This window comes from Cynocephalus volans, chromosome 7, assembly GCF_027409185.1.
Source record: "Cynocephalus volans isolate mCynVol1 chromosome 7, mCynVol1.pri, whole genome shotgun sequence".
Taxonomy (NCBI): Eukaryota; Metazoa; Chordata; class Mammalia; order Dermoptera; family Cynocephalidae; genus Cynocephalus; species Cynocephalus volans.
Window position 1 is genome coordinate 135,952,124 of NC_084466.1, and position 25,199 is coordinate 135,977,322.

The 25,199-nt window shown below is 40.5% G+C and overlaps 1 protein-coding gene across 1 annotated transcript in view; it reads left to right on the forward strand.

The window, feature by feature from the left end:
- The window catches only part of SORCS3 (sortilin related VPS10 domain containing receptor 3), a 575,161-nt gene that overhangs the window by 506,095 nt on the left and 43,867 nt on the right, over positions 1–25,199 (forward strand). Inside the window, exons 15-16 of the mRNA XM_063102487.1 lie at positions 18,269–18,386; positions 19,387–19,520. Coding sequence (XP_062958557.1) covers positions 18,269–18,386; positions 19,387–19,520 — 252 coding nt within the window. The remainder of the gene's footprint in view (positions 1–18,268; positions 18,387–19,386; positions 19,521–25,199) is intronic.

Genomic DNA, 25,199 nt, shown 5'->3' on the forward strand with positions numbered 1-25,199 from the left:
AAGACAGGCAGATGGATACACAGATGCATGTGTACACTCATGTGCATATATGCGAGTTTAAGTTCCCATGAGGGAGGATCTTTGCATATCTTGTTCTTTGAGTGCCATGTGTGTACCAAGCTTGTGCTAACAGGGAGGATTTAACAGTATATTTGTACTGGATGAATGAATTATTGAATGAACTGAGTGAATTCCAAGAATCTTACCTTTGCTGTGATTGTTGTGACTTCTCTGGCCCATGGCTCCAGCATTTTAGGAAGTTGATTATAGATCCCAAGAGATTCTGAAGTGCTATGATCAGAATCCAGTTGTTGTGAATTATGAGGGCTGGGAGTCGAATAGAAATCAGAGCAGGCTGTTTGTGTGTAGAGGCATGTATGTGGGGGTTATGAAACGTGGGGGTTATGAAACGTGGGGGTTATGAAACTTGGGGGTTACAATGGCATGTGGACGCAAAAGGACAGCTAGAGAATGAGAGCCTCACTGGGAACGATTCTGATTTCCTACACCTTCCATAAGAATCTGCTCAGCTTCCATTTCTCCCAGAGGCCAGAGCTCGAAGAGCATGGAACCTTCTAACACTGCAGCTCTGCAGGGGGATTTGCATGGGAGAGACAGCCCCCAACTTGGAGGCCTGGGCTTTGCTTATTTTTACTGCTCTTTTTCTACCGTCTTTTCAAATGTTATTATTTCACCATCTTCCTGGTAACCTTGACAGGAACCATCTAGTCTAGCCTAATTCACAATGAAATGTGACCATTCTTATTACTTACGGCTGAGGACCGGGCTGGTGATTGACAAGCTGGAGGGCCAATTGCAGTCTTAAGCAGTGGCTCCCCAGCTGATGAGATGCCCGTGGCTGTTACAGCACTTGGGCTTCCTTGCTCCACTATTCCTTAAAAGGTTGTTTGCCCCCAAATCAACACTTTAAAGAAAAGCTCTTTTTTTTTTTTTTTTTTTTTTGCTTGGGTTTGATGTAGAATCAGATGGAAGGACACCACTCCCTGCATCCTCAAAGCTGCATTTGAAATCTTTTCTGATATGAAATGTTTGAACCAATTGGCTGTGATTTAGCTGACCTTTTACAGAGGACAGAAAGAATGTGGCAGCTTCCTAGGAAATAAATGAATCAATCCCAGAAGGGAGCGGTGCAGCTTCCCTGGGAGAAAGAAGATACTTCTTACCAGGAGTGAATAGCAAAAAAACCTGAGAGTTCAGTTTGATCTGTAGGAACCTAGCAAAGACCTTGCAACCAACTTGTTTCCATTCAACACCTGCTTTGTGCCAGGTATCTATCACACTGAGCACTTTCTCAAACTTTATTTCATTGAAATCTCCCAACAACCCTGCAAGATAGATAGGATTATCATGTTTGGGCAAATGAGCACTCTGAGACTCAAAGAAATTAAGTGTTCAGCTCACATATTCAGAAAGAGGCAAAATAAGAGCAAAGAATGTGAATTTCAAACTCCAGGCTTGGAGCTAAAATTTGAGAAAAGGTACTAGAATTCTCTAAGTTTTGTTCAGTAAAGGATTACCCAGGTGCGTGAGCAGAGGGGCAGGATGTTACTTATTCACTCAGTATTGATGAGTGCCCACTGTGCTACCAGGAACCAAATCACCCAGACCTGTTCCTAAATTTTAATTCACAATGTTTGAAAACATATGATGAACACATGCAAGAATTAGGGAACAATTAAATGGTAAGGTATGGGACAAATTGTAATTGCCATTGGATATCAAAGAAGTGATCGAAGACGGAATAGCTACAAAGGGCTCATGGCTGTTCAGAGAAGAGGGAGCAGGAGCATTGTGGAGGGTGGAACAGCGTGAGCAAACATGGAGTGGTAGGAACGCGCCTGGCCCGTAGAGAGGACAGTGGGAGGTGGCAGGGCTAGAGATGCCTCCAGCAAATTGGATAGGGACAACTGCCTTGCCAACTCCCTTTATAAATCTAATTCTAATTGGTATAAATCCTGGTCTGTTGTTTCACCAGCAAAACTAATAGCCAAAGTGAAGGGGAGAGATAATATTTTGCCTAGAAAATTATGTAAATCCCAAAACTGATGAGTTAAAAAAAGTTATGACTTTTCCCACTTTAAGAAATGGTGACCTCATGCTTAGCAGGAAGCGTGCTTTTAAATACAACTTTAGCACAACGTGGAGGACCATCCTGAGCTTAAATGGATTGTTTAGCCTCTGGTAACTGCATCCAATAAAGTCATTGGAAATGAACCAGAGCTACTTCCATTGATCTGTTTTTCAATTCTCTGTTGTTTGCTGGAAGAGCCTGATTTTACTTGGCCCAGAGTTAGTCACTTGACTAATCAGCAAATCCAGTGGAACTCCCAAGGTAACACCTCTCGGGCTGGCTGCTTGATTCATAACCTGCAACTTGTCCTCAGGCTTGCCACTAATTCAGAAGCACTCTCTCATTTGTGCCAAGGAACACAAAAGCAGAAAGCATGCCTGCAGAGAGGCTTTTGGATGATACTGGGCTGTACTGCAGGCTGGCAGCAGTCTGGGGAGAAAAGGCATAATTTGACCAACTGATGTGTTGCCTTGGGTGGGGGGGGTGGGTGATGGCTGAGAACATGGTCTTTGTAGGCCCACTCTTCAGGGACAGCACTCGGCTTCCCATTTGCCATCCGTGTGACTGTAGATACCTTGCTTACCCTGCCTCTGAGCTCCAATTTCCCCACCTGGATGTAGGAATTAATTGAAATAACCTCCATCAGGGACGTTAGAGATGTTTTTAGTCTCCATGGTCTAATGATTAAGAAGCAGGCCCCCTGCAAGGAAGAACTTTCGCCAGCTAGAGCAGGGGTCAGCAAACTTTTTCTGTAGCAGACCACACAGTGAAAAGTTTAGGCTTTGCTGGCCCCATGGTTTCTGTTGCACCTTTCCCAATGTGGTATGTAAATGCAGACATAGACATGTAGATGAATGGGCATCAGCGTGTTCCAATAAAACTATTTATGGACATTGAAACCTGGGTTATATACAATTTTCACATGTCACAAAATAGATTCTTTACTTGATTTCCCCCCAACCATTTAAAATGTACAATTGATTCTTAGCCTGTGGTCTGTCCAAAACAGGTATCGGGCCAGATTCGGCCCATGGGTTGTAATTCGACTGTGAACAAGAGTGCACTTGGGGCTTCACCCAATGTGGCTATGTTACAAATACCGCTTCCCCTACCTATAAATTAATTTTCCAATTTCACCCATTAGTAAATATGAAGTGGCCTTGAAGTTTTCTCATTTCCTTTTTTTAAAAGCATTATTGAGTTATAATTGATATATGAAAATTGCGTATATTTAAAGAATACATTTTAACAAGTTTGGACATATGCACATGCGCATTATCATCACCACAATCACGGTACTAAACCTATCCATCACCTCCAAAAATTTCCTTATGTTCTCTTGTGGGATTTTTGGTAAGAACATTTAACATGAGATCTATCTTCTTAACATAATTTAAAGTGCACAATATTATATTGCTACCTAAAGGCACTATGTTGTACAGGAGATCTCTAAAACTTATTGTCGGGCTAGGGCTCAGAGACCCGTCAAACCTGTTGTACAGACTGGGTCACAGACCCCTCATATGCCAGGCTGGGTCACAGACCCCTCACATGCAGGTCATGAGCTAGGCAATTGGGAAAGATCCTGGGAGCCATTGGGAGAGTTGACAAGTTCATTCCAATGTGAGCTCAGTCCTCAGCTTCCTCAGCAGCAGCAGCAGTGTCTTAGCAGCCCTCAGCAGACCCAGCAGCAGCAGTGGTGGCCTCCCTAGTCACCCAGGGGCTCTGGCAGCAACAGCTTGCAGCATCAGCCTCTAGCAGCAGTAGCGGCCTCCCTGTGGTCTCCCTGGAGCATCCCAGGGGTGAGGGGCATGGTGAATCAGAGCTGTTTGTCCTTTACACTCAAGTCCGATAACTCAGGTACACCTGGGTGTAAGTCAGACAACCAAAGAACACCTGGGCACACATGTACGATTATATCAAACAATAGCCAAGGAAAACCTGGGCACACGTGCACATCAAATGCTCAGCAAGATTCCGAACCCCAGAGGGACCCAAACCATTAACTTTCACTTTCCCTACACTTATTCATACTGCACAGGTGAAACTTTGTATCTATTGAAAAACTGCCCATGTTTCTCTCAGCTTTTGGCAACCACCATTCTACTCTCTGCTTCTATGAGTTTGGCTATTTTGTACATCTTGTATGAGTGGAATCATGAAATATATGTCCTTCTGTGACTGGATTTTTTCACTTAGCATAATGTCCTATAGGTTCATCAGTGCTGTCACAAGTGGTGCCTTACAAGAGAAGTCTCCTCACATCTTAACCTACATACAAGCCTCACCTCTTCCGGGAAGCCATCCACAATTACCCCAGCTCTTACTTATTTCCTTTCATTGAATTCCTTTCATGAGTCACACAGTTTGACTCACAGGTGCATTTAGTTTGGGCTGCACTTTTTCCAATAGAGCCAAAATTTGCAAAATCAGCAGCATCTGACAGCATTAAGCCCAAGTGCTTATAGTCTAATAACCTGCTAGAGCTGCATGGCAACTGCTCACTTTGGATAGGATATGCTGTGTCCTGCCCCACTCTCCCCTGACGTGTATGTGTCTGTCTGCTCAGGCTGCTTCAGTTCACTCCTTGTTCCTTTAAATTGCCTTGCAGGCTCCAGTAAGATTTTAAATACACGATTCCCAATTTAGATTTCTATATCTACAACTTCATAAGTATTATTATTTTCTTACAGCATCTTTGAAATTTTTAAAATACAGTAAAGTGCGAAGAATAAGCACCTGTGTACCCACCACCTAAAAGTAATAAATATTGATGTGTTGTCACTTTGGATTCAGATTTTTAATTAAAATATACAGGACAACCCAGGTAGAGTTGATTGTCCATCTCAGAACCATTCCCCCTACTCCTTTCACAGATGCTCCTGGAAGAAGTGTTGATACTTTTAGTACTTAGTTATCCACAGAAATATATGTGGTATTGCTTTGTGTGTTTTTAAAATGTATAATTTGTAAAAATGTTATTTTCCTACATGCTTTTTTCACTGCATATTACCTATCTTGGGTCATGTCCATCTGGTCCAGGTGCTTTTAATACTGTATGGCATTCTGTTATGATATGAATATGCATAATTTATTCATTCTTTTATCAATAGACATTTAGGTTGTTTCTAGTTTTGCACTATTACAACCAGTATTACCCTACCTTTGCACATACATGGAAGAAGTTCTCTGAGCTACATACCTATAAGTGGAATCGCTGGGTCATGGTGAATTGGCATTATCATCAGTGCTTCACTGTTAATATGCACTAATAACGTGATAATAATTCTTGCATTGTTTTCTAATTGTTTTACATATTTGTCATCTTTGCAGTTAGAGTGCGAGATCTTGGTCTGTAAGGTTCAGAAGCTTTGCAACTTTGTCTTATGTATCATCCCACACAGATTTGACTATAATTATGCTTGAGTATAATTGGTGTTTAGCAGGTATATGGTGAGTGAATAATACTATTGGACTGGACTGCAAACTATTTAAAAGCAGATTCTGAAATTTATACTTTTTCTGATTGTTCTTATTTCTTGGTTCAGGATTTGACACAAAGTAGGAGACTGAGAAATATGATGGCATTATAATGTCATGTGAAAACAAGACGTCCCTCTTCTCCCTCCTCCCTCATAGCTCTTTTAATTTCCATATCTTTCCTCCTCTCTTAAATCCCACCTTGAACATCCACCTTCTCCCTTTTTTCCATCTCTTAGGTTCTCCTTTGTCACTCAGCTCCTGATACATCTTTTAGAGGTTCACAGATCACATTTTCTGATTCACTGTTATGGACTTTCAACTTCCAAACTTATTAAAGGGGCTTTAGTTAGTTTTGAGAAAATAATCAAAGTTGTTTGGACAAAGGATGATTTTTTAAATTCATTTTTTAAAAAATCAGCTTGCTTTCTTTTGCCTCTTCAGTCCCAATGCTTTTTAGTCTATTTCTCAAGCTCCTCTCACCCCCTTCCTCCCCCTGTATTTATTTTCAAGCCTCTTAATCCCTGACTCTTTCCTCCATCTCACTGATGATTGTATCGTATAACTAACACAGGCTCTGCTTGCAGGATTCTTGCTGTTGATTCCCTGCCTATTTCTATCAAGGTCTAGTTCTTGTCTCACTTTCACTCAGTGCAATTCCTCCTGTAGCCACTGACCTCTTTTACCACTAATCCCATCTACTCCCTAATGGGAAAACAACCAGGTGGTATCGACGGACACCAATAGCCAAGGATGTGGCCTGGATTTCTGGAGACCAACAACTGCTGTCTGCTGCTGGCTGGCCTTCTCAGAACACTGCTATTTCTGCTCTGATTTGAAATCAGTCCTCAGCAGCTTCTTCCATAGAAGCAGGGGAGGAGGGCTTCTGGAGGCAGAGGCGAGAGGAGGCACAGGAGCCTTTCAGAGAGGACTGGACTCTTCTAGGAACATTTAAGAGAGGGTTTGAGAGAGTCCTCATGTATCAAGTTGCTAGTGCAAGAACATTTCTTTATTCAACAATGTGTATTGATAGCCCACTACAAGATAGGCACTATTTTAAGAGTTCTAGAAGGTGGGCTAGGGCATAAACAAAATAGTCAAGGTCTCTGTTGAGAAGAAGTTTTATATTCTAAAAGCCTCTCCCATTCCCTGCAGAGGAAAGATTAGTTTTGTATGATGTTTATTTGAGCTCTAGTGTTCATGGAATCTGTTCTATAATCCAATTCTGAGCTTTTTTAATGGTGGTGATGACAGTGTGTGTGTGTGTGTGTGTGTGTGTGTGTGTGTGTGTGTGTGTGTGTGTGTGAGAGAGAGAGAGAGAGAGAGAGAGAGAGAGAGAGAGAGAGAGAGAGAGAGAGAGAGAGAGAGAGAATGTTGGGAAGATAAGTATCACCTTAGACCTCAGGGTACCTCTGACTTCTAAAGATTCTAACCCTGGCTGTGGTTTCTTATTATTGCTTATCTCCTAGTCTGAGAAAGAACAACACTGTAAATGAATGGAAGGGAGCAACACAGAATACTAAAAGCATTACCTCCAGTGGGGCTTTTATTTTCTCATCTATAGATTTTTATAGTTTTCAAATCTTTTTATAGTAAGAATACATTTTTTATAATGAGAAAAAGGAAAATCATTTATCAAAATGTACACATAAAAAAAAATCTCCAGATAATCAAAGTGGTTGTATTTAAGTTTATGCTGGTGATTATGTGGGTCACATTTACTCCACCCGTGAGCTTGTGGCCTAGAAAAAGAAAGAATCTTAACTATCCGCCATTGCTTCCTAGTGCTAACCAATGCCCTGAGTAAATTAATACTAAATCATTTCAAATAAACATACTTCTGGAAGCCAGTAAATGATAAGAATGGAAAATTGACAAACACTATTTGTAAAATAAAAATTCAGCAAATTGCTAAATGGTGGCTTCTGATGAAACAGAGCTCTAAACCATTTCTTCAAGGTCATCTGGTTAATTTATGCCACATTTGTAAGTTATTGTGTATTTTAAAAATTAATGAAAGATTTAATTATAGCAGCGTTGCCTGTGACCTTTTGTGAAATGACTTCATCATAAATCTGCAGGCATTTTAGAACTGTTTTCCAGCTTTCTAATAATTTGCTCTCAAATTAATGACATCCAGCCAGTGAAAGGAGTCGAGGCTGGGTAAAAGGATTGAGTCAGGATTTGTGGTTTCCTAGCAATGGCTAATTCTGAGTCCTACATCAAGGTGGCAGAGAAGATGATGTGTGATTCAGCAGAATCCACAGCAGGTTTAACTATTTACTTAGAGGAATGAGAAATAAATCCATTATGTCAATTAGGAGAAATTGCATGTAGCCAGACTGGGTCATTGCAGAGCAGTTGATTTGGGGCACATTTGTCTACCTGTGAATGTGGGGTAACATCTCTGCCAATGGGAGAATTCCTCTTCTTCTCTGGAACCCGCAGGGGCTCTCCTTTATTTGAAAGTTGAGTTGATGCTTGTCCCCCAGCTTGCTGGCCACCCATGAGGCCCAACTTAGACTCCATCACCCGATTGTCCCTGACCATTACCTGCCTCAGGAGCTCACTGAGAATAGCTAAGCTGTCTCTGGAGGGAAGCAGGCTGGTTTTCCCAGAAAACTGGATCCATCCTTATCTCTGCCATTCTGATGATTCATTTGATGCAATGGAGTGAGGAAAAAGGCTATGCAGAGGAATGCCACATCTTAGCACATCAAAGAAGATCCTCTTTCTTAATAGAAGTGGTAGCACATGTCTGTAGTTCCAGAGTGGCAGGCTAGAGTTTGGAAAACCCTTTAGACACAGGACGCTGGGGGAAGAGCTGGCAAAATTTGGAAAGTTGGACTTGGCTGCAGCCTTGCCTAGTTAATTGCGGCCCTGTATGAGATCACTTCTCTACTCTGCATTCCTCAAGCAAGCATCTGTATGCCACAGTCACGTATACACATAGAAACTCTACCTGCAAGCTGAAAAAGTTTCCCATCAAGAGCTGTCTGCATGGGAGAAAGAGTTGGGTGTTAGGAGACTTGGGCTCTAGTTATTTCTGCTCTTGAGAAGGTCACTACTTTACCTAGCCCTTCGTTTCCTCAGCTAGCTTATGAAGGGGTTAGGCCAAAGGTTCATCCCTAAAGACCCTTCTAGCACTAAGACTTTTTAATTTTGTTTGTTCTTTTTCATGCCTCACAGATTCCCAACAGGAGGTCAAGCCAATAAGTTCATCATAGTTTAGGGTCCACTACATAATTCTCCATACAGTAGATGCTTTAGACCTTGAGACAAATAGGGCCATAATTGGAACTTTCTAGATATATCTTCTCTGCAGTTTTCTCCTTTCTTCTTTCCTTCAACTGTGCTTTCAGCTTTATATATTTCACACTGTTTCTGCCTTTTGTGCAAACAAGCTATCAGGAGCTGGAGGTAAGAGGGCCCCCATGCCCATACCTCAGTGCCAAACTGTGCAGTCAAATGATTGTTAATGCAGCGTGAAACACCTAAAAGGGAGTATGAGCCTTGCCAAAAGCACAGTGCTGAGAATTGTGTTGGAACAATTGCTGCAAATGCCTAAATTCACCTCCTGACTCCATCATTTACTTGTTGTGTAACCTTATTGGATGAATTATTTAACTTCCTTGAGCCACAGTTTCCTGGTCTGTTTAATGCAAATAATAAATGAAATGAGATAATCCATGCAAAGTGGTTAGCATACACTAAGTGTTCAGTAAATGCTCACTGACAGTGGTATTATTATTATTGTTATTTGACTGACTTCTATTAAGTGCCTATTGTTTGCAAAGTATTGATCCTAGGGATCATGGGAATATAAAAGCATAACTATCTGCCCACAGAATTCTCAGGCATCCAACAAAAGACTTAAAGTAAATAACCATAATCAAGTGCTAGTAAATAGCAATACTAATAGTTAAAAGTATTAATTTCTTAATTTCCACTAAACACCATAAACATACAACACATTTTAATCTCAGAACTGTGTTATATATTGTTATTAACCTCATTTTGCTCATGAGGAAATTGAAATGTAATATGTTTGAAGAACTGTCCTTTGGTCCAGGATTGAGGCTCACCTCTTGCCCTATCTGATGTGAACATATTTGTGCTTAACTGCTTCATTCTCACATAATGAATATGCGACAAGCATTTTTGATGTGTAAGGTGTAGCTTATGTGACTTGCAAACCGCCAGGGTTTTAAATTCTAGCAAAGAGAGTAAGACACAAATTTCTGAATTTCTGTAGAATTTTGATAAATGTTGGAAGTGCTAAGGGTCATGCCTAAAATACAGATAAAATTCTACAGAAATTTAGAGGTTTATTTTTTCTTCCTAGGAAGAAAAATAAATGAGGAAAAGGAGAGAGCATGGGAGACATCGGAAAGTTAGTATTTGAATGAAGCTAAAAAGAACAATCTATTAAGAAGATAGAATAATCTCAAAGCCAGTATGGTTTTGTGATTATACAATACAAAAATTTACAAAAACACAAAGAGAAATGGAAGATTTGCAATCATGGGAAAGTATTTTAATAAACTTCACTTAGAAACCAGTAGACCAAGCAGTCAAAAAGTATGATTTTGGATATGAATAACATCATTAGAAAACTTAACTTAAAGGACCTGTATAGGACTTTTCACTCAGAAAATGGAGAATATATATTTTTTAAAGCAAACATTTAGTTTTTTAAAACTTGATCATATACTTGGCCACATACAAAGCCTAGACCACATCCAAAGAGCTGATATCATTGAGACCACGTTCTTGCTAAACGTTGCAATTAAATACAAAATTTAAAATAAAAAAAATGATGGTAAGAAAAATAAATTAAAAAACTCATATGTTTGGAAACAAAACCATGAGTTATTTAGGAGTAGTTTTGTTTCTTAAAGAGGAAATCAAAATGGTCACTATGAAATATTTAAATTTGAAAAGCTTTCCTGTTGCCCTCCCTTTCCCCCCACCCAAAAAGTACTGCTTGTTATTTGATCCGAGGCTTGCAGAATGAGCAGGACTTGGATAAGACAAGGTATGTGGAAAGCCATCCCAAGCAGAGGAAAAGAAGGCACAGGGAAATCACGCTTCTGTTAGTGGAACAAAATGGAATTCTGCTTGAGCACAAGGTAATGAGAGATAACACTACCAAGATAGATGAAGGCTAATGCAGGAGGCTTAAATTCAAATTCTTAGCATCATATTCATGACTATATCATGTGAGAGTTCAAGGACAAGAGAAGGGACCTTGGGAGTCTTCAACATAGAGGTTGGAGTTGCAGAAATGAGTAAGTTTGGTAGCCATTATTATTACGACATGGAAGTGGGATTCGAATGTAGTTGATGAACATGACAGATTGTGTAGAAGTGTAATGAAAAGGATTGGGAGTCAGTCTGGAGGTTAAGAGGGAGGACCAAGTGGAGGTCTGGGTCCCTGCTGCTGCAGAGGTCTCTAGCCTGATGACTGACAGTTCAGTCGAGGCAATAACAGGAAAGTCAGGAGGGAGCTGTCAGAGTCAACTATGGACTTGCTTTCCTTCTGAAGATGTTATCTGGGCAGACAAAAATGGGAGAATGGGTGGTTGGAAGAGTTCAAGATGCAGGTGCTGAAGTCACTGAGGAAGGAAGAGGGGGCTGTGCTGGTTGCATGTCACTAACAATACAATATTATCTGATGTTATCCTAATTAGGTGTGATCAAAGTTCCCACAGAAGTCAGTCTGCAGTAAAGTCCTACCAATATAACGTCCAAACACTGTTCTTTTTTGATAATTCTAGTGGCTTCCCAGTAACAAACCCTCATTCTTTCCCTCCTTGAAGGATTGTGGTCAACCACTCTCTTCTAGAAACTTTTCTTCTCTCAGCTTTCATAATTATGTATAAAATTTGGTGTAATTGTGGGAGTCAAAAAAAAAAAAAAAAGAAGCATATGACTACACGGGGGAGATCTGGGTGACCCAGAGCTGCTCTCCTGTAAAGAGAAAAACATCTTTACAGAGCCTTCTCCTCTAGTTACATTTACTGTGGCATTGTTTCCACTTAAATTATAGCAATTACATACTGAGATTCCCTTTGAAATCATTTAATGAATGAGTCGCTCACCCTCTCTGGGTATGGAATTCTAATGAAGTCTCCTATTTTTGTGAACCTCCTCCCTTCCTCAAGTTAATCACCCCCCTCCCAGAAAGGCTCACTCGGGTCTGGATGGTGGATTAGAGGAGGTGTGTTCCTTAGGGTCCCAGATAATCACATTTATTTATGGAAATCCTAGCACAGTCCAGGAAGACAAGGGACAGAGAAGCTGCTGCTACTTTTCCCCTGGGATCGTTCTTATCCCACAAAGCCCCACACGACACATAATTCAGCCATGTTCTTTGACCCAGAAATAAGGGCAGAAGAAGCTATTGCCCCAATTTTGGAAGAAGTGAATGATTTTGTTAGATTAATTCTATCCATTAATCAACCCAGAACTATTTATTGAGCATCTGTTATAAGAAAGAAGTGCCAGTGCAGACAAAGATGAATGACTATAATAGATAAATCCTTCATGTATAGGGTCACCAGGAGATAAATAGCTTGTTTACCTGGAGGTACACATGGGGATTGAAAGAAAATAAAACTCTTGGAAATTGTCTCTAAGGGCCAATTGTTCTATCTAGACTACTTCTGCATCCCATTCTCTGAGCATGTGTCACTGATTTAAAATTATCTTTTATAAGGAAATTGAAGCCTTGAGAGATGAAGTGATTTGCTCAAGGTCACCTAGCTAATTTCATGACAGACCAAGACTAGGAAAAGTCAAATTTTCTATTTCCCTGCCTAGTACATGTCCCACCATGCTCAGACCACCTGTATATTAAAAGTTAAACAACAGAAGAGCACAAGAGGGCCATCTAGGATCACAGGAGGTCACGTTAGCAGTGAAGACATTTAGCACCAGAGGAGTTTTAAAAAAGATACAGGTGGTCTCTTAGGTGTGTAAAGCCCAAGAAGAAGGTGAATCTTGAGTAGAGGCAAAAACTCATGAAAAAATCTAGATGGCAAAGTAAAAAAAAAAGAAAAAAAAAAAAACCCCAGAAGTAATAAATGTTAGTTGATTTTTTTCTGAAAATCCATATAGTAAGAAATGGCCTAGAGAATTCATTAATTTTGTTCTCATGTTTGGGAACAACTTCCTCAGTCTACCTGTTTCCAGGCAGTCATCTATATTTATGTGTGAGGTGTCCACTTTCTCCAAGGCTCAGTGGGAAGATGTATAAATTTTGTGTGTGTGTGTGTGTGTGTGTTTATGTATATGTATATATATATTTTTTAAAGACAAAAAAGCCCCTGCATTCAGGGTATTTATCTTGAAAAAGGGATTTTGAGCCAAGCCTATTGAAAGTTCATGATGAAAAAGTGGTTGGTGAGCCTGTGAAGATTCCAGCAAAGATAATGATGTTAATGGTTATAAATATTTGTTGTCCATCAAGATTTTCACACACATTATCTCACATGATGGGTTTTAAAGACTTTGGTGAAAATATACTTTGAGTTAAAATAGCAGAAGTGGATTAGGAATGCATTTCTGAAGAAAGTTTATCTCGGTTTTTGCAAGGAAGTGGGACTGTTGATAAAAGTGGATTTGGCCTTGTTAGAAATTAGTTTCTGTTTGCCAAAGACTTAAGAATAAAATTCTACCCTCCAGAATTACCTTGTTTCTTCCACTGGCACTCAATGATCAATTAGCCATTCTTTGTCTAGCAACTACTGTCGATAGGTTTTGCAGGATACAAAGAAGTACAAGAAGTATTCCCAGCCTTAAGGAGTTTTCTAATTGGTTGACAAAAATTTGAGCAAAGATGCAAGAAAGTTAAGAAATTCTGGATAGGTGGTCTAGAGCAGTGCTTCTCAAAGTGTGGTCCTAGGGCCAGCAATATCAGCATCACCTGGTACTTACAAGAAATGCAAATCTTAGGCAACCCAACTGCACTAATCAGAAACTCTGGGGGTGGGACAATCTTTCTTTTACAGGCCCTCTGGTTAATTCTGATGAGAACCTCTGACATAGGGATAATAGGACCATTTGAGCTTCTGGCTCCTGAAGAAAGAACTCAGTGTTGCCAGAGGAATCACACACAGGAGACTTTCTGAAAGACGTAGCACCTGATTTGGGAATCATATTATCCTTTTAAAGATGCTCCATGCCTTTGGTTCTTCCACCTTACCCATCTCTTGGGTTTTAATCTTCTGTCGATACAAACCACATCCCCCACCACCACCACCAAAAAAAGGTATTACAGATATGAGGAGTGTGTTGTACCTATTTTGTTGGTAATGGGCTCCTTAACATTAGAGAAGTATTTCCAGTGAGTGAGAAACTATTTTCTGAGAATGTGATATTTGTTTATTATTATTATTATTAATTAGAAGCAGTATGGGCTTTCTGTTTTCCCACTTCGGGACCAAGTGGACCTTCTCAGTGTTTATCACCCCTGGTTTCTGATGATGGTCACTCCGATTTCTCATCAGGTTTTCACTTCCATAGATCTTGTTGTAAATTTTAATATATGTTCCACTGGTATTTATGAAAAAGGAAGAGAAATGCTTGAATATGAATTAGTCCTTATTTTATCTCCTGCTTATTTTGCTATGCCTCTGCCATTTCTTCAGCTTCTGTAGCTCTAATCAGAAGCAGAATGAATGAATGTGATATTGAACAAAAGAGAGACCATGTCTGTGTGTCACAATGTGTGGCTCACAAGAAACTTTACTCTTCCCAGAACTAAGAATAGATAGAAAGATGAGTAGTACTTTAATTTCTGAAAGTTGCTAAAGGGTTTTACCCCCACAGCTCTTAGTTGGGTCCCATTGATAAAAAGAGCAAAGCTCATAATCCTAACAGTGTTTAAGTAATTAAAATTTTGTGTCTGATATATGAAAGTAATCTCATGAAAGAGCAGACTAGCACAGTCCCAAATGAAAATATTAGTGTACCAATTTACAGTTTGGGGAAAGACCTGGGGAACACAGTGTAAGGAAATCTGGGATAGGAGCCAAAGAAATGTACATCAAAGGACTGTATCTGCCAAGATTACAAAGAGAAAAATCTGAACGAGTCCACGAGTTCTGACCAATCGATTCTTGTGTTCAGTCTTGAAATGAGCATTCTGAAATCAGACACGGACATCACAAAGAGTTGGGAGACCAACGACATGGACGTCTTCAGAGCCTCAGGGTCAGTCAGGCTCTGCACCTGGATGATGCTTGCATTCTGTCCAATTTCAGCCCTGCGAAGTGATCAAGCCTGCACTTAAAGTTCTATGCTTGCTAACTCTCAAGCATCTCCTGTCCCTGTGGGCAACTTTTTTCCCTTCCATTTTGTAAACTTTCACACTTTTATTTTTTTGTTATTTTTTTACTTTCCAGAGATCTCCCTAGAATGTCCACCTATTGTTCTTCCCTATTCTGACTTTTCCCTAAGTTCAGGTTAATCAGCCATAGTCCTTACACCACTTCTTGGAAAGATAGCTGAAAACTGGTTTTGAATCGCATTGCCATCTGTGTTAGTTTCTTGTGGCTGCTGTGTAACACTACCACATATTGGGTGGCTTAAAAGAACAGATGTTTATTCTCTCACAGTTCTGGCGGCCAGAGTCCAAAATCAAAGGGTCAGCAGGGCTGCACACCTTCGGGATTCTAGAGAATTTGTTCCTTGCTTCTTCCGTCTTCTGGTGGCCCCAGGTGTTCCTTGGCTTGTGGCTGCATAACTCCAGTGTTTGCCTCTGTCTTCACATGGCCTTCTCCTCACTGCATGTCCCTCTTTTTGTGTCTCTTATAATAAAACTTATCATTGGATATAAAGCCCACCCTGATAATCCAGGATGATAATCACAGAATCCTTGATTTACCTACATCTGCAAAGACCATTTGTCCAAATATGGTCATAGTCGTAGTTTTGGGGAATAAGACATGGCTATATCTTGTTGGAGGCCACCATTCAACCCAGCATTTAATCACTCTCTTTTTCTATGGCCCTTAAATTTGGGGAACTGCGAACCTCTTTGAATAATTAGATAGAAATATGTATGATTTATCCATAGATAAATACACATGTTCCAATAAACACTTGCTTTTGTTTAAACTATCAGGAGATTGAAACTTCACTACCATCAAAGCCCAGATATGTGCTGTAGATTGAGACACCTAGTCCATATCCTTCTTGAATGGTGACATCTAAAACCAACCACAGTTTTCCTTTGCGATCTGGTTAATGTAGAATAGACCAGGATATTGTCTCTTTTATTCTAGATAATATATATGATGATGTTAATACATCTCAAGATCACCTTAAATATTTTTGGTTTCCCTGAAGTGCTCACTTAGATCGATCATGTTGTGTATGGCAAGTCAAGCTGCCATTATTATTACTATTATTTGACCTGAGCTGTACCAAGCCTGTTTCTTCTATCTAATATTCATGTGATTACCAGGGGAGGATCTGACATTTCTCCCTGTTATGTCACATCTTATTAAATTCAGCCTACGTCTTCAGTCTATCAGGACCTTATTGGGTCCTGATTCTGCCATCCAGCCTATTGACTGTTTCTTCCAGCTTTGTGTCATTAGAAAGTTCAATTTTCATTGATGACTATTATTTTAATGGCTTCAAGTCATTAATAAAAATGATGAACAAGAAAGAGCAGACAACAGAACTTTGCAGCTGACTACTCACACCTTCCCACTGGTTGATTTTAATGCCTAAATTAGGTACTATTCAGCCACAGAATTTTACTAGCACTTGGCTCACATTTTTTCATCTTTTCTTGAATACTGCAGTGGTGGACACTGTCAAATGCCTTGCTGACATCCAGGTAAATCATGTGCCTCATATTTCCCTCTTCTGTCTGCCTACTCATCTTTTCATAGAAAGGAATGGGATTAATCTGACATGATGTATTTTATGATCCATGAAATAACAGTAAACAATTTGGAGTAGGCAGAATTGTTTGGTTTAGCATCACTAACATCCTACTACTCCAGGTACTCCAATCAGGGAAGATTTATTAGAGGAGGTAGCATTTGAATGTGGGAGAATTTGGCTAGGTTGGATAGAGAGGGAAGAAGACTTTTGTCAAGGTCTTCTCCTACTGTTTGTTTGTTGTCTGTTTCCTGATGAGCTTATCAACTTCAGTCTCCTGTCTCCAAACAAGTGGAAATTTTTGATAAGAGAGAGCTTTTTTTGTTAAAGATTTAAAATAGACCAACTTGTAACCTTTGCATGAAATGAATTCAGAGCTAAAAGATGCAAATAACTTAGTGGATGACCTGGCATCAATGTATTGAATTTGGAAACCACTGGATTTAGCAAGAATTCAAGAGAATAAAGAGAACCCAGGGGTGAGACACTTACATTCACTTTGTTCCACATATGCAGAGTATTCTAGGCTCAGGGTTTCTACTACCAGTGCTGAACCAAGGTTCATACAAAGACCATGCAGTTTTACTAAAGGCGAGACCTTCAGTCTACCTCTCCAAGTCTGTTTAATCTTTTAGATAAGGCTTTAAAAAGTTTTCTTTAACTTTTATCTGATAGTACATTCAAAGTTGTTTCCTGAGGTGTATTTTAAGTTGTATGATCTACAGAAGCAATCTTAGTTCTCCCCAGTTTCATAGTTTCTGTTACTCCCACCCTCCTATAAGCATCCTCATCCTTCATATAGCAGAAAGAACCTGCCATGGAAAGAGTTGGTGTCTTAGGTGTCACCCAAAGAGTTTCTGAACTTGGATAGAGAAGAATCCAGAGCTGGTAGTATGATTAAGTCTTGCTGAAATGGAAGTCATCTAATTTCTTGAAAGACTGCAGTTGGTTTAAGTTATGGCATGATTGGTCTCCCCTCTACATCACCACGATAAATGTCTTGCATGGTAATTGCAAGATATGCCACCCGAGTGGAGTATAGATGATCAGTCTTATTTTCTGTTTTTCTAGAAACGATAGATCATTCATATTTATAGGGCTATCAGCTGATGGGCTTTGAAAAGGTCAGTATTGATTATCTAAGTTATCTAGATGTTGTGCTTCTTTACCATACATAAATATGAGTACCTTTTATGAGACCGCTGTGATTTGGGGGGTAAGTAGTAGGGGGATGGGTATTCATGTAAAGGAAGCAGTGGGAATTTCAACAAAAATATACCTAGATTTTGGAATTGGCAGGATCATATTTTAGCTACTCCCCTCCTCCAACACACACACACACACACACACACACACACACACACACACACAATCCACTTTACAGATAAGGAAACTGAGTCCCTATCAGTGGACATGGGTGGATAAAATGCCAGTGCTTGCATTAAAGAAAAATGGGGATGTTGTTTGTCAAAATCTGAACAATGATTTAATGTAGGTGGTGGATTTTGGACTGTTGGGTGAATTTTTTTCATCTCTATGCTTTCTGTATTTTCAGAGCTTTCTGTAAAGCACACATATTACTTTACCAATGAAAAAAAAATAGTTGATTCTAAACCCAATGTGAATGACATGCCAATTGGCCTTTCCCCTCAATGGCCTTCAAAGAACTCACTTTGGAAGAACAAGTAAAGTCCAGGCTGCAGTGAAATCATGACTCCTCTCTGGTCTTTATGCATTTGTGACTGACTATGGGCCTTCTCCACTTCTCTTTTCTATTCCTCCCTCCATACGTAGAGTTTTTGGCCACTTCAGCCTCCGCTCTGAATGGCAGTTGGTGAAAGTGGACTACAAATCAATCTTCAGTCGGCGCTGCACCAGGGAGGACTATCAGACCTGGCACCTGCTCAATCAGGTACACCACACCGCACGGTGGGGGAGAGCTGGCTTCTGAGAAGAGGAGCTACTGCAAGACCAATTTGGTCTTATCTGGGCCTTCTTACTTGGGTAGTGGGCCATCTGAGGATGTGAGTGTGGATTTGAGAGGGAGGGTTGGGCATACCCTGGACCAGCAGGAGTGGATGATATTTAGAGATGGTTTTGCACCCTGGGATCGTATCTACCCATTGAGGTCACTGAGCTGCTTGGGGGAGAAGTGATGGTGATCACCTGTGGTTGTAGCTGTATCCATGGAGAAGTGAGCACCAGATAGCTAGGAGGCTGTCCAATGATTTGTCCACCTTATCTGCCAATGTGCAGGGTGAGAGCACTTCTCAGGCCATCCTGAAGTAAGGGCCCCAGAGCACTGAGAACAGGACCACTGAGAAAGGGTACAGGGGTGGGTGGTCTAGCAATGGTGGATACTTATTGTGGCACAACATAGGCAGGCTCTTCATTCCTCACGACCATCGGGACCTTGTGATTCGTACAAACTTCTATTCTTCTTTTTGTCCTTGACTAGGAATTGGGACTTGGGCATGGCCATTTATCACAGAGAGGGAACTTTTGGGGTCAGCTTCAATTTTACTCTGAAAATGATGTAGAAAGTATACGAGAAGAGGGCTACTTTCCACTAGAATTACGGCTGGAGCCATTTGGGCAACTGCCTGGTGGTCTGTGAGGATGCCTGGAGTCTTCCCATCCTCTAGGGAGGTGGAGAAGAGACAGGGTGATGTAGACAACGCTGGCTGGGGTGGCTGGGGGTGACGGTGGGCCAGCCTCCCACAGTGCTCCTCTTTGTAGTAGTGAGAGATTAGCACTTTTATTCTTGAAACTCCTGGATGGTTACTGGGAATGAGATTTCTACATAGAGGGACTAAAAGAAGATGTAAGTCTAATGCTTCTTGTTGAGAAGCTGATTTATTTCACCTCCTTTGTGTTTTTCTGCCTCTATCACTATGGATTTTCTCTCTAAGGGAGAGCCTTGCGTCATGGGGGAAAGGAAAATATTCAAGAAACGCAAGCCAGGAGCTCAGTGTACCCTGGGCCGAGACTACTCGGGGTCGGTGGTCTCAGAACCCTGTGTTTGTGCCGACTGGGACTTTGAGTGGTGAGTCTTTTGGCATTTCATCACCAAATCCAACCACATGTATACCTGTTTGTGTGGTGGGGGTGAAGATGGAGTTAGGGAAGGAAGGCATGGCCCAGAGTTAGGAGGTGTGTCTGCTGGTCTGTGGGCCCAACTGTCCTGGTTACTAGGCCAGATGGGAGTTCTGCATTCCTGCATGGAGGATAGGCTGAGGCATTTGCACAGGGAAGACCACTGCTCTCAGGGCAGCATTTCCAAGGAGTCTTCTCCTCATCTACAGTGAGCAGATGTATTGGAAGGTCCTGGAGAGGTTGGGATGGGCACTGAAGGAGCTTAGAGAACTACTACCTTGGACTGCTACCTCCAGACACATTTACTCAAATCATGCTCTTTCAGGTGATTCTCTCTTATCATCACTGCCTTTCCCCCCCTGTAATGACAGTGCCACAGGACCGCTTTTAATCTTACCTGTTGAGATTTAAATCTCACTTATAATCAATGACTCCCAAATTACCAAATATTTACCTCCAGCCCTGGCCTTCTGTGCCTCTTGGTTGGAGACAGATGTGTTTGTCTATCTACCCAGCATACATCTTTTGATTTTTTAACAGGGATGCCAAACTTCACGTGGCCAAAGCAGAACTCTTCTTGAATCCCCCTTGAAGCAATTCCCAGCCCAGTTTTTGCAACCTCAATAAAACAGCCATCCACTCAGTTACTGTTTATTATGATTATTATGGTCTGATTAATATCCAGACCATCAACAAGTCCTTGCAGGTTTTACCTCCAAATATTCTAACTCAAAGCACGTCACCCTATCTCAGCTGTCTGGATCACTCTAAGTGTCTACTAACTATCTCTCCATTTCTACCCTTGTTACCCTAAAATCCATATCTCTCACAGCAACCAAAATGATGTTTTAAAAACCCAAGTCAGATCTTATCATTACTATGCCTAAAATACTCCAATGGCTTCTTTCCCCCACCCCCCTCCCTTAAAGCAGAATCCAGTCTTCATTCTTTGGCTTGCTCCATTGTAGGTGATTTTGTCCTGCACTATGTTTGTGTCTGAATTTCTCACTCTTCTTCTCTCATTCACACTGCTATCTCCTGTGCCTAAATTAATCCATGCCCATTTCTAGCAGAGAGAACAGCAAGGGCAAGAATCCCTTCCAAATCTCAACATGGCTAGAATCTTTGGATCACTCATGTCTCAACAAAAATATCAGCTTCTCAGAAACTCCTTCACTCTGTAGTACATTACTCCATTTTATTGTTGTCTTACTATTAATCCTATTAATCACCATATGAAGGAATCCTGTTTTTGATTGTTTCATTATCACCCGTCCTTCCCTAGTAGAACAGAAGTGCAGTGAATGCAAGAGTTTCACCTTCCTCATTGTTTCACCCCCAGGGCCCAGCCCATAGTAAACATTTGATAAATAGTTGTAGCATGTTTCTGAATGTTGTTCTTTTTGGGAGAGTCAAACACCTCTACAGTTTTGGAAATGAGTGCGTATCACTCTGATTCCAGCTGGATGAATTCTTCTGCATTGTAGTCAAAAGCTAAAGTCCAGTTTGATTATTTTTGTAGCACATCCTAGGCTAAGAGACAGAGCTAAGGGCTCAGGCATCATCAGCCTGTAAACATGGAAGGGGCAAGGCAATGGCAGGGCTGCATTTGGGCTTTTCTGGTGTTGAATAGCAGTAGTGGGCCCAGATGGATACAGAACAGTTACCCCTGACCAGCAGCCTCACTCCTTCCAACCTCAGTTCATCCAGCTGGTTTTTTGAGCTTGATTTGTGCTGGAAGCCATTTTTTATTTCCCACCTTCTTTGGAAGCGTACACGATTAACTGCAAGCCTACTGGATGTCTAGGACTGCTCCCTACCAGCTCTTCATCCCTGAACTCATGCCTTGGAAAGCTTGTCTTAAGTGAGATTTGTTAAAATGTAACATACTAAAAGGAATTTAAATTTGAATAACAGAGTCCTTTCTGGCAGTTTTGATCCTTTGGGAACAAAGTATATTTTCACACTTGGGAAAAATAATTTCCAATTATTAACTGCAATCCAGCAAACTAGTCATAGCAACGTATACAGTAGGCCACTCAGAGTTATGGCTCATGACATTGATGTCAACCTGAGTATTCAGATATGGATTCCAGGCTTTCTTGTTTCCTTCTGCAGACTGACTCCATTGAGGCACACTGACTTTGAATATGTCATGCTCCATATTCTTCTGTGTCTCTCTGAGCCATGATAGACCCTCCCCATTGTTGGGAGGCCACACAAGGGAGAAGGGACAAGAACTGTAATGTAAATATATTTTTTTCAGTAATTCCATTAGCATTTACAAGTTTGCACAAAAATCTCAGCACTGAAATTCACAGTTTTTGACCTTGGAAAATTTTCTTGATCTCTGTGATTTCAACTCATTCCTCACCTGCAAAATAAAAATACAGAGCATGTATCTCATTGAGTTATAGGGAATAAATTATTTCATAAGTTAATTAATATATGTTATTAATATAGATATGGCATTTATCCTAAATGTGTGCAATGTAGACACACAACCTATGGTAGCTGTTGCTGCTGCTGCTGCTGCGGTTAAATCTTGTACCCAGGGTTAAGTGGTCCTCAGTGTATTTTTAGCAAATAAACCAGAGCTTATGCATCCAAATAAACCCTGTCTTCAAAGTAGTACCTTTGGATATTATCCATTTAATTCAATGCTGGTGGCATTGCTTAAAGTATTTCTGAATGATTCTTTGGGAACGGCTATCAGAATCCATTTATAAGTAAAGCAGAAGGGGGAAAGCCTTTGCAAGGCATTCAGTGGTTCTCATACTTGCACGGTGGAGGCACCAGTTGGATGCAAGACCCTGTAATGTCAGGATCTTTACTACTGCCATTTTAAGGAGAGGAAATTAGCCTCTTGGAGGTAAGGTGCTTGGCCAAGGTTGCACGACTGGGACATAAACAGCTGAAGCTTAAATGCAGCTCTAGCTGACTCTCACGTTCTTTCCTCGACACGGCGCCATTTCTCAAGAAATCAGTCAACTCTATTATTTTAGATTTCTTTTATGTTTCAGAAGAAATAGGGTTTCCAAATTTAGTCACTCTAAAATTAAAACTCATTCCTAAATTACCTAGGTTTACTGCTGTTGATGAAATTTAATATAAAATGCTTCAACTCTAAAGCAATTTCAAATGAAGCAGTTTTGACCATTGGTACTGGAATTGCAATAGGTATACGGCCTCTAGAAGACTTTATAGATTTTTGGGGGGGGATATTTAAGGTATTATGTTTGTTTCTATAGCTGATCACACCTCATATTTAAAAGATGGAAGAACCATTGAGTCTGAGGTAGGGTAAGCAAGCAGACAATGCCTGATTCTGAATTAGTGGTCACAGTCTGAGAACTATGACAAAAAAGCACATGGCCTACGCAGTGTTTTTTTTCACTACTTCTGAGTACGGGAGAAGCAGATTTTGATTTCTGAAATTCCTGGGTTATTTACAGTGGTTTGTAGGGACCATGGGAGTGAGTATTTGAAATTGTCATCTTTGTTTTTAAGTCATCTTCAATAAGAATAGCTATTGGTTAAAAAATTGTTTTTCCATTAAATATAATTTGTCTGGTTGGTTGTCTTCAATGCGAATGCTAGAAATCAATGTACGGCAACAATTTCATAGCCTTGTCTCCTTCTCAGCAGTCCTGCCTACCATGAAGTCATAGCTAAGGAATCAGAAATGCCCAGCTCAGTTAGTACAAGCCATCATCATGCACATTCCCTTTAGTTGTTTCCCTACGCCAAATCAGGGCACGTTCATTTAACAAGTCCAGGCAAAATTTAAGTCTCAGAGACAGCAGGGAGAGGGTATAACGTAGTTTACTCAGTTTGGGGGGAATGCAGACTGGGGAAGATGGTCAAATGTCTTCAGACTGGTGCAACAGTTGAGGAGTACAACCTGGATTTACAAAGGGAAGGTATTTTTCACCTATGTCCTTTCTCATCTCGAAGAGAGGAGATTTTATAGATTCTCAGAAGCATTTATTTGGAGAATACCATTGACTTTCACAACTTTTACCAGAGTGGGTATCAATAATAAGTATGAATTTTGCATAAATATTGATGTTTCAACTTAAGAGCCTCATAAATCCCCCAGCCTCAAGCTCACTTTACAGAATCAGTTTGCAGCAAACTCCATCATAGCGCTGGTGAGAGGCCAGGAACAAATCCTCTCTGAGAATTAAGGTTGTCAGACACTAGTGAGGAATCAGAAAAGGAGCCTGCTCTGAAGCCATATGAGGGCTCCTAGGAAGAAACAATGCTCCCAGAGACCCAGATACATTTGTTCAGTGAGAAACCAGGTTGGATCAGAAGTTATACAAGGTAATTCTTTTCTCTTATTCATTCACCCAACTGCTCACTCAACAATAGATTTCACTGAACACCACCATGTACCAGGTGATGTACCAAAATCTTTTAGATAATTATTTTGTATCATCATCTCAACCAATTTCTGGAATTTTTAACCAACAGCTATGCTTATTGAAGTTGACTTAAAACAAGAAGACAATTTCAAATACTCAGAGTCTGTTACTATTATCATTTCATAGATGAAGAAATGGAGAAAGAGAGTTTAAGAAATTCACTTGAGAAAAGAATATTCTGACTCCAGAGTTCTGAGTCTTAGTATGTCTTAGTGGTTACCGTTCACGTCCATTACTGTGCCAGATCCACAGAGCAAGTTTATTAAGTAGTGATGTAGAAGACAGAAGGGAAGAGATTTGGGGGTGCAATAGCACATGAATCCAGGTGTGTCTAAAATCCATTCAACCTTTAGTATTCTGCATGTGGAGCATAAGCAAGCTTTTTTTTTTCTATAGTAGACAAGTCAAAGTATAAACAAGACAATAAACAATGTATAAATAAGAGTTATTGCACTAAAAGAAGGCATAACAGAAAATAATAAAGAATATAATTAAGTGCTGAATTTTATGGTTCAGAACTACGCTGTCCATTTTAGTAGCCACTAGTCACATGTGGTTATATGAACTAAAATGAAATAAAGTAAAAAATGCAGTTCCTTAGTTGCACTAATTAGTGGCCAGTATATTGGACTGTTTAGATAGAAAATACTTTCATGGTCGTAGCAAGTTCTATTGTACGTTATTGGTTCTGACTGTACATGCTAGAAACGGTCAGAACAAAGAGATCACTGAGGGCCGTAGCAATCACGGAAGGCTTCCTGAAGGAATGGTGGTTGGACTACTGCTGCTGAGGAAGTAGAGGAAAACAGGCAGTGTTTCAGAGAAACAGACAAGGGACTGACACAGAGAGAACAGATACGTGAGAAGGTTGTTGGTGCGTAGAAAGATGAGGCAGATGGATAGAGCAATATCTGAGGGATGACTGTTGGGTTTTCCAAACAATTTCTGAAACTGTCCGTCTTTCTCTATGACTGTATTTAGACTTATGCCTCAGCTAAATGATGGTGGGGTTAATTATTAATCACTGTTGTCATTGCTGTCGTGGCTGCTTCTGTTTGCTGAGTTCTCACTCTGTGCTGCTTGATCCCAAACTCACCATGCTGTGCTGCTTCCTACAATGGGGCATAGGCACCTGTAGAACACTAGTCCTGGAATCTCAGCTGCCAGATAGAAGGACAGAGCCCTGCAGCTTGTCGAGA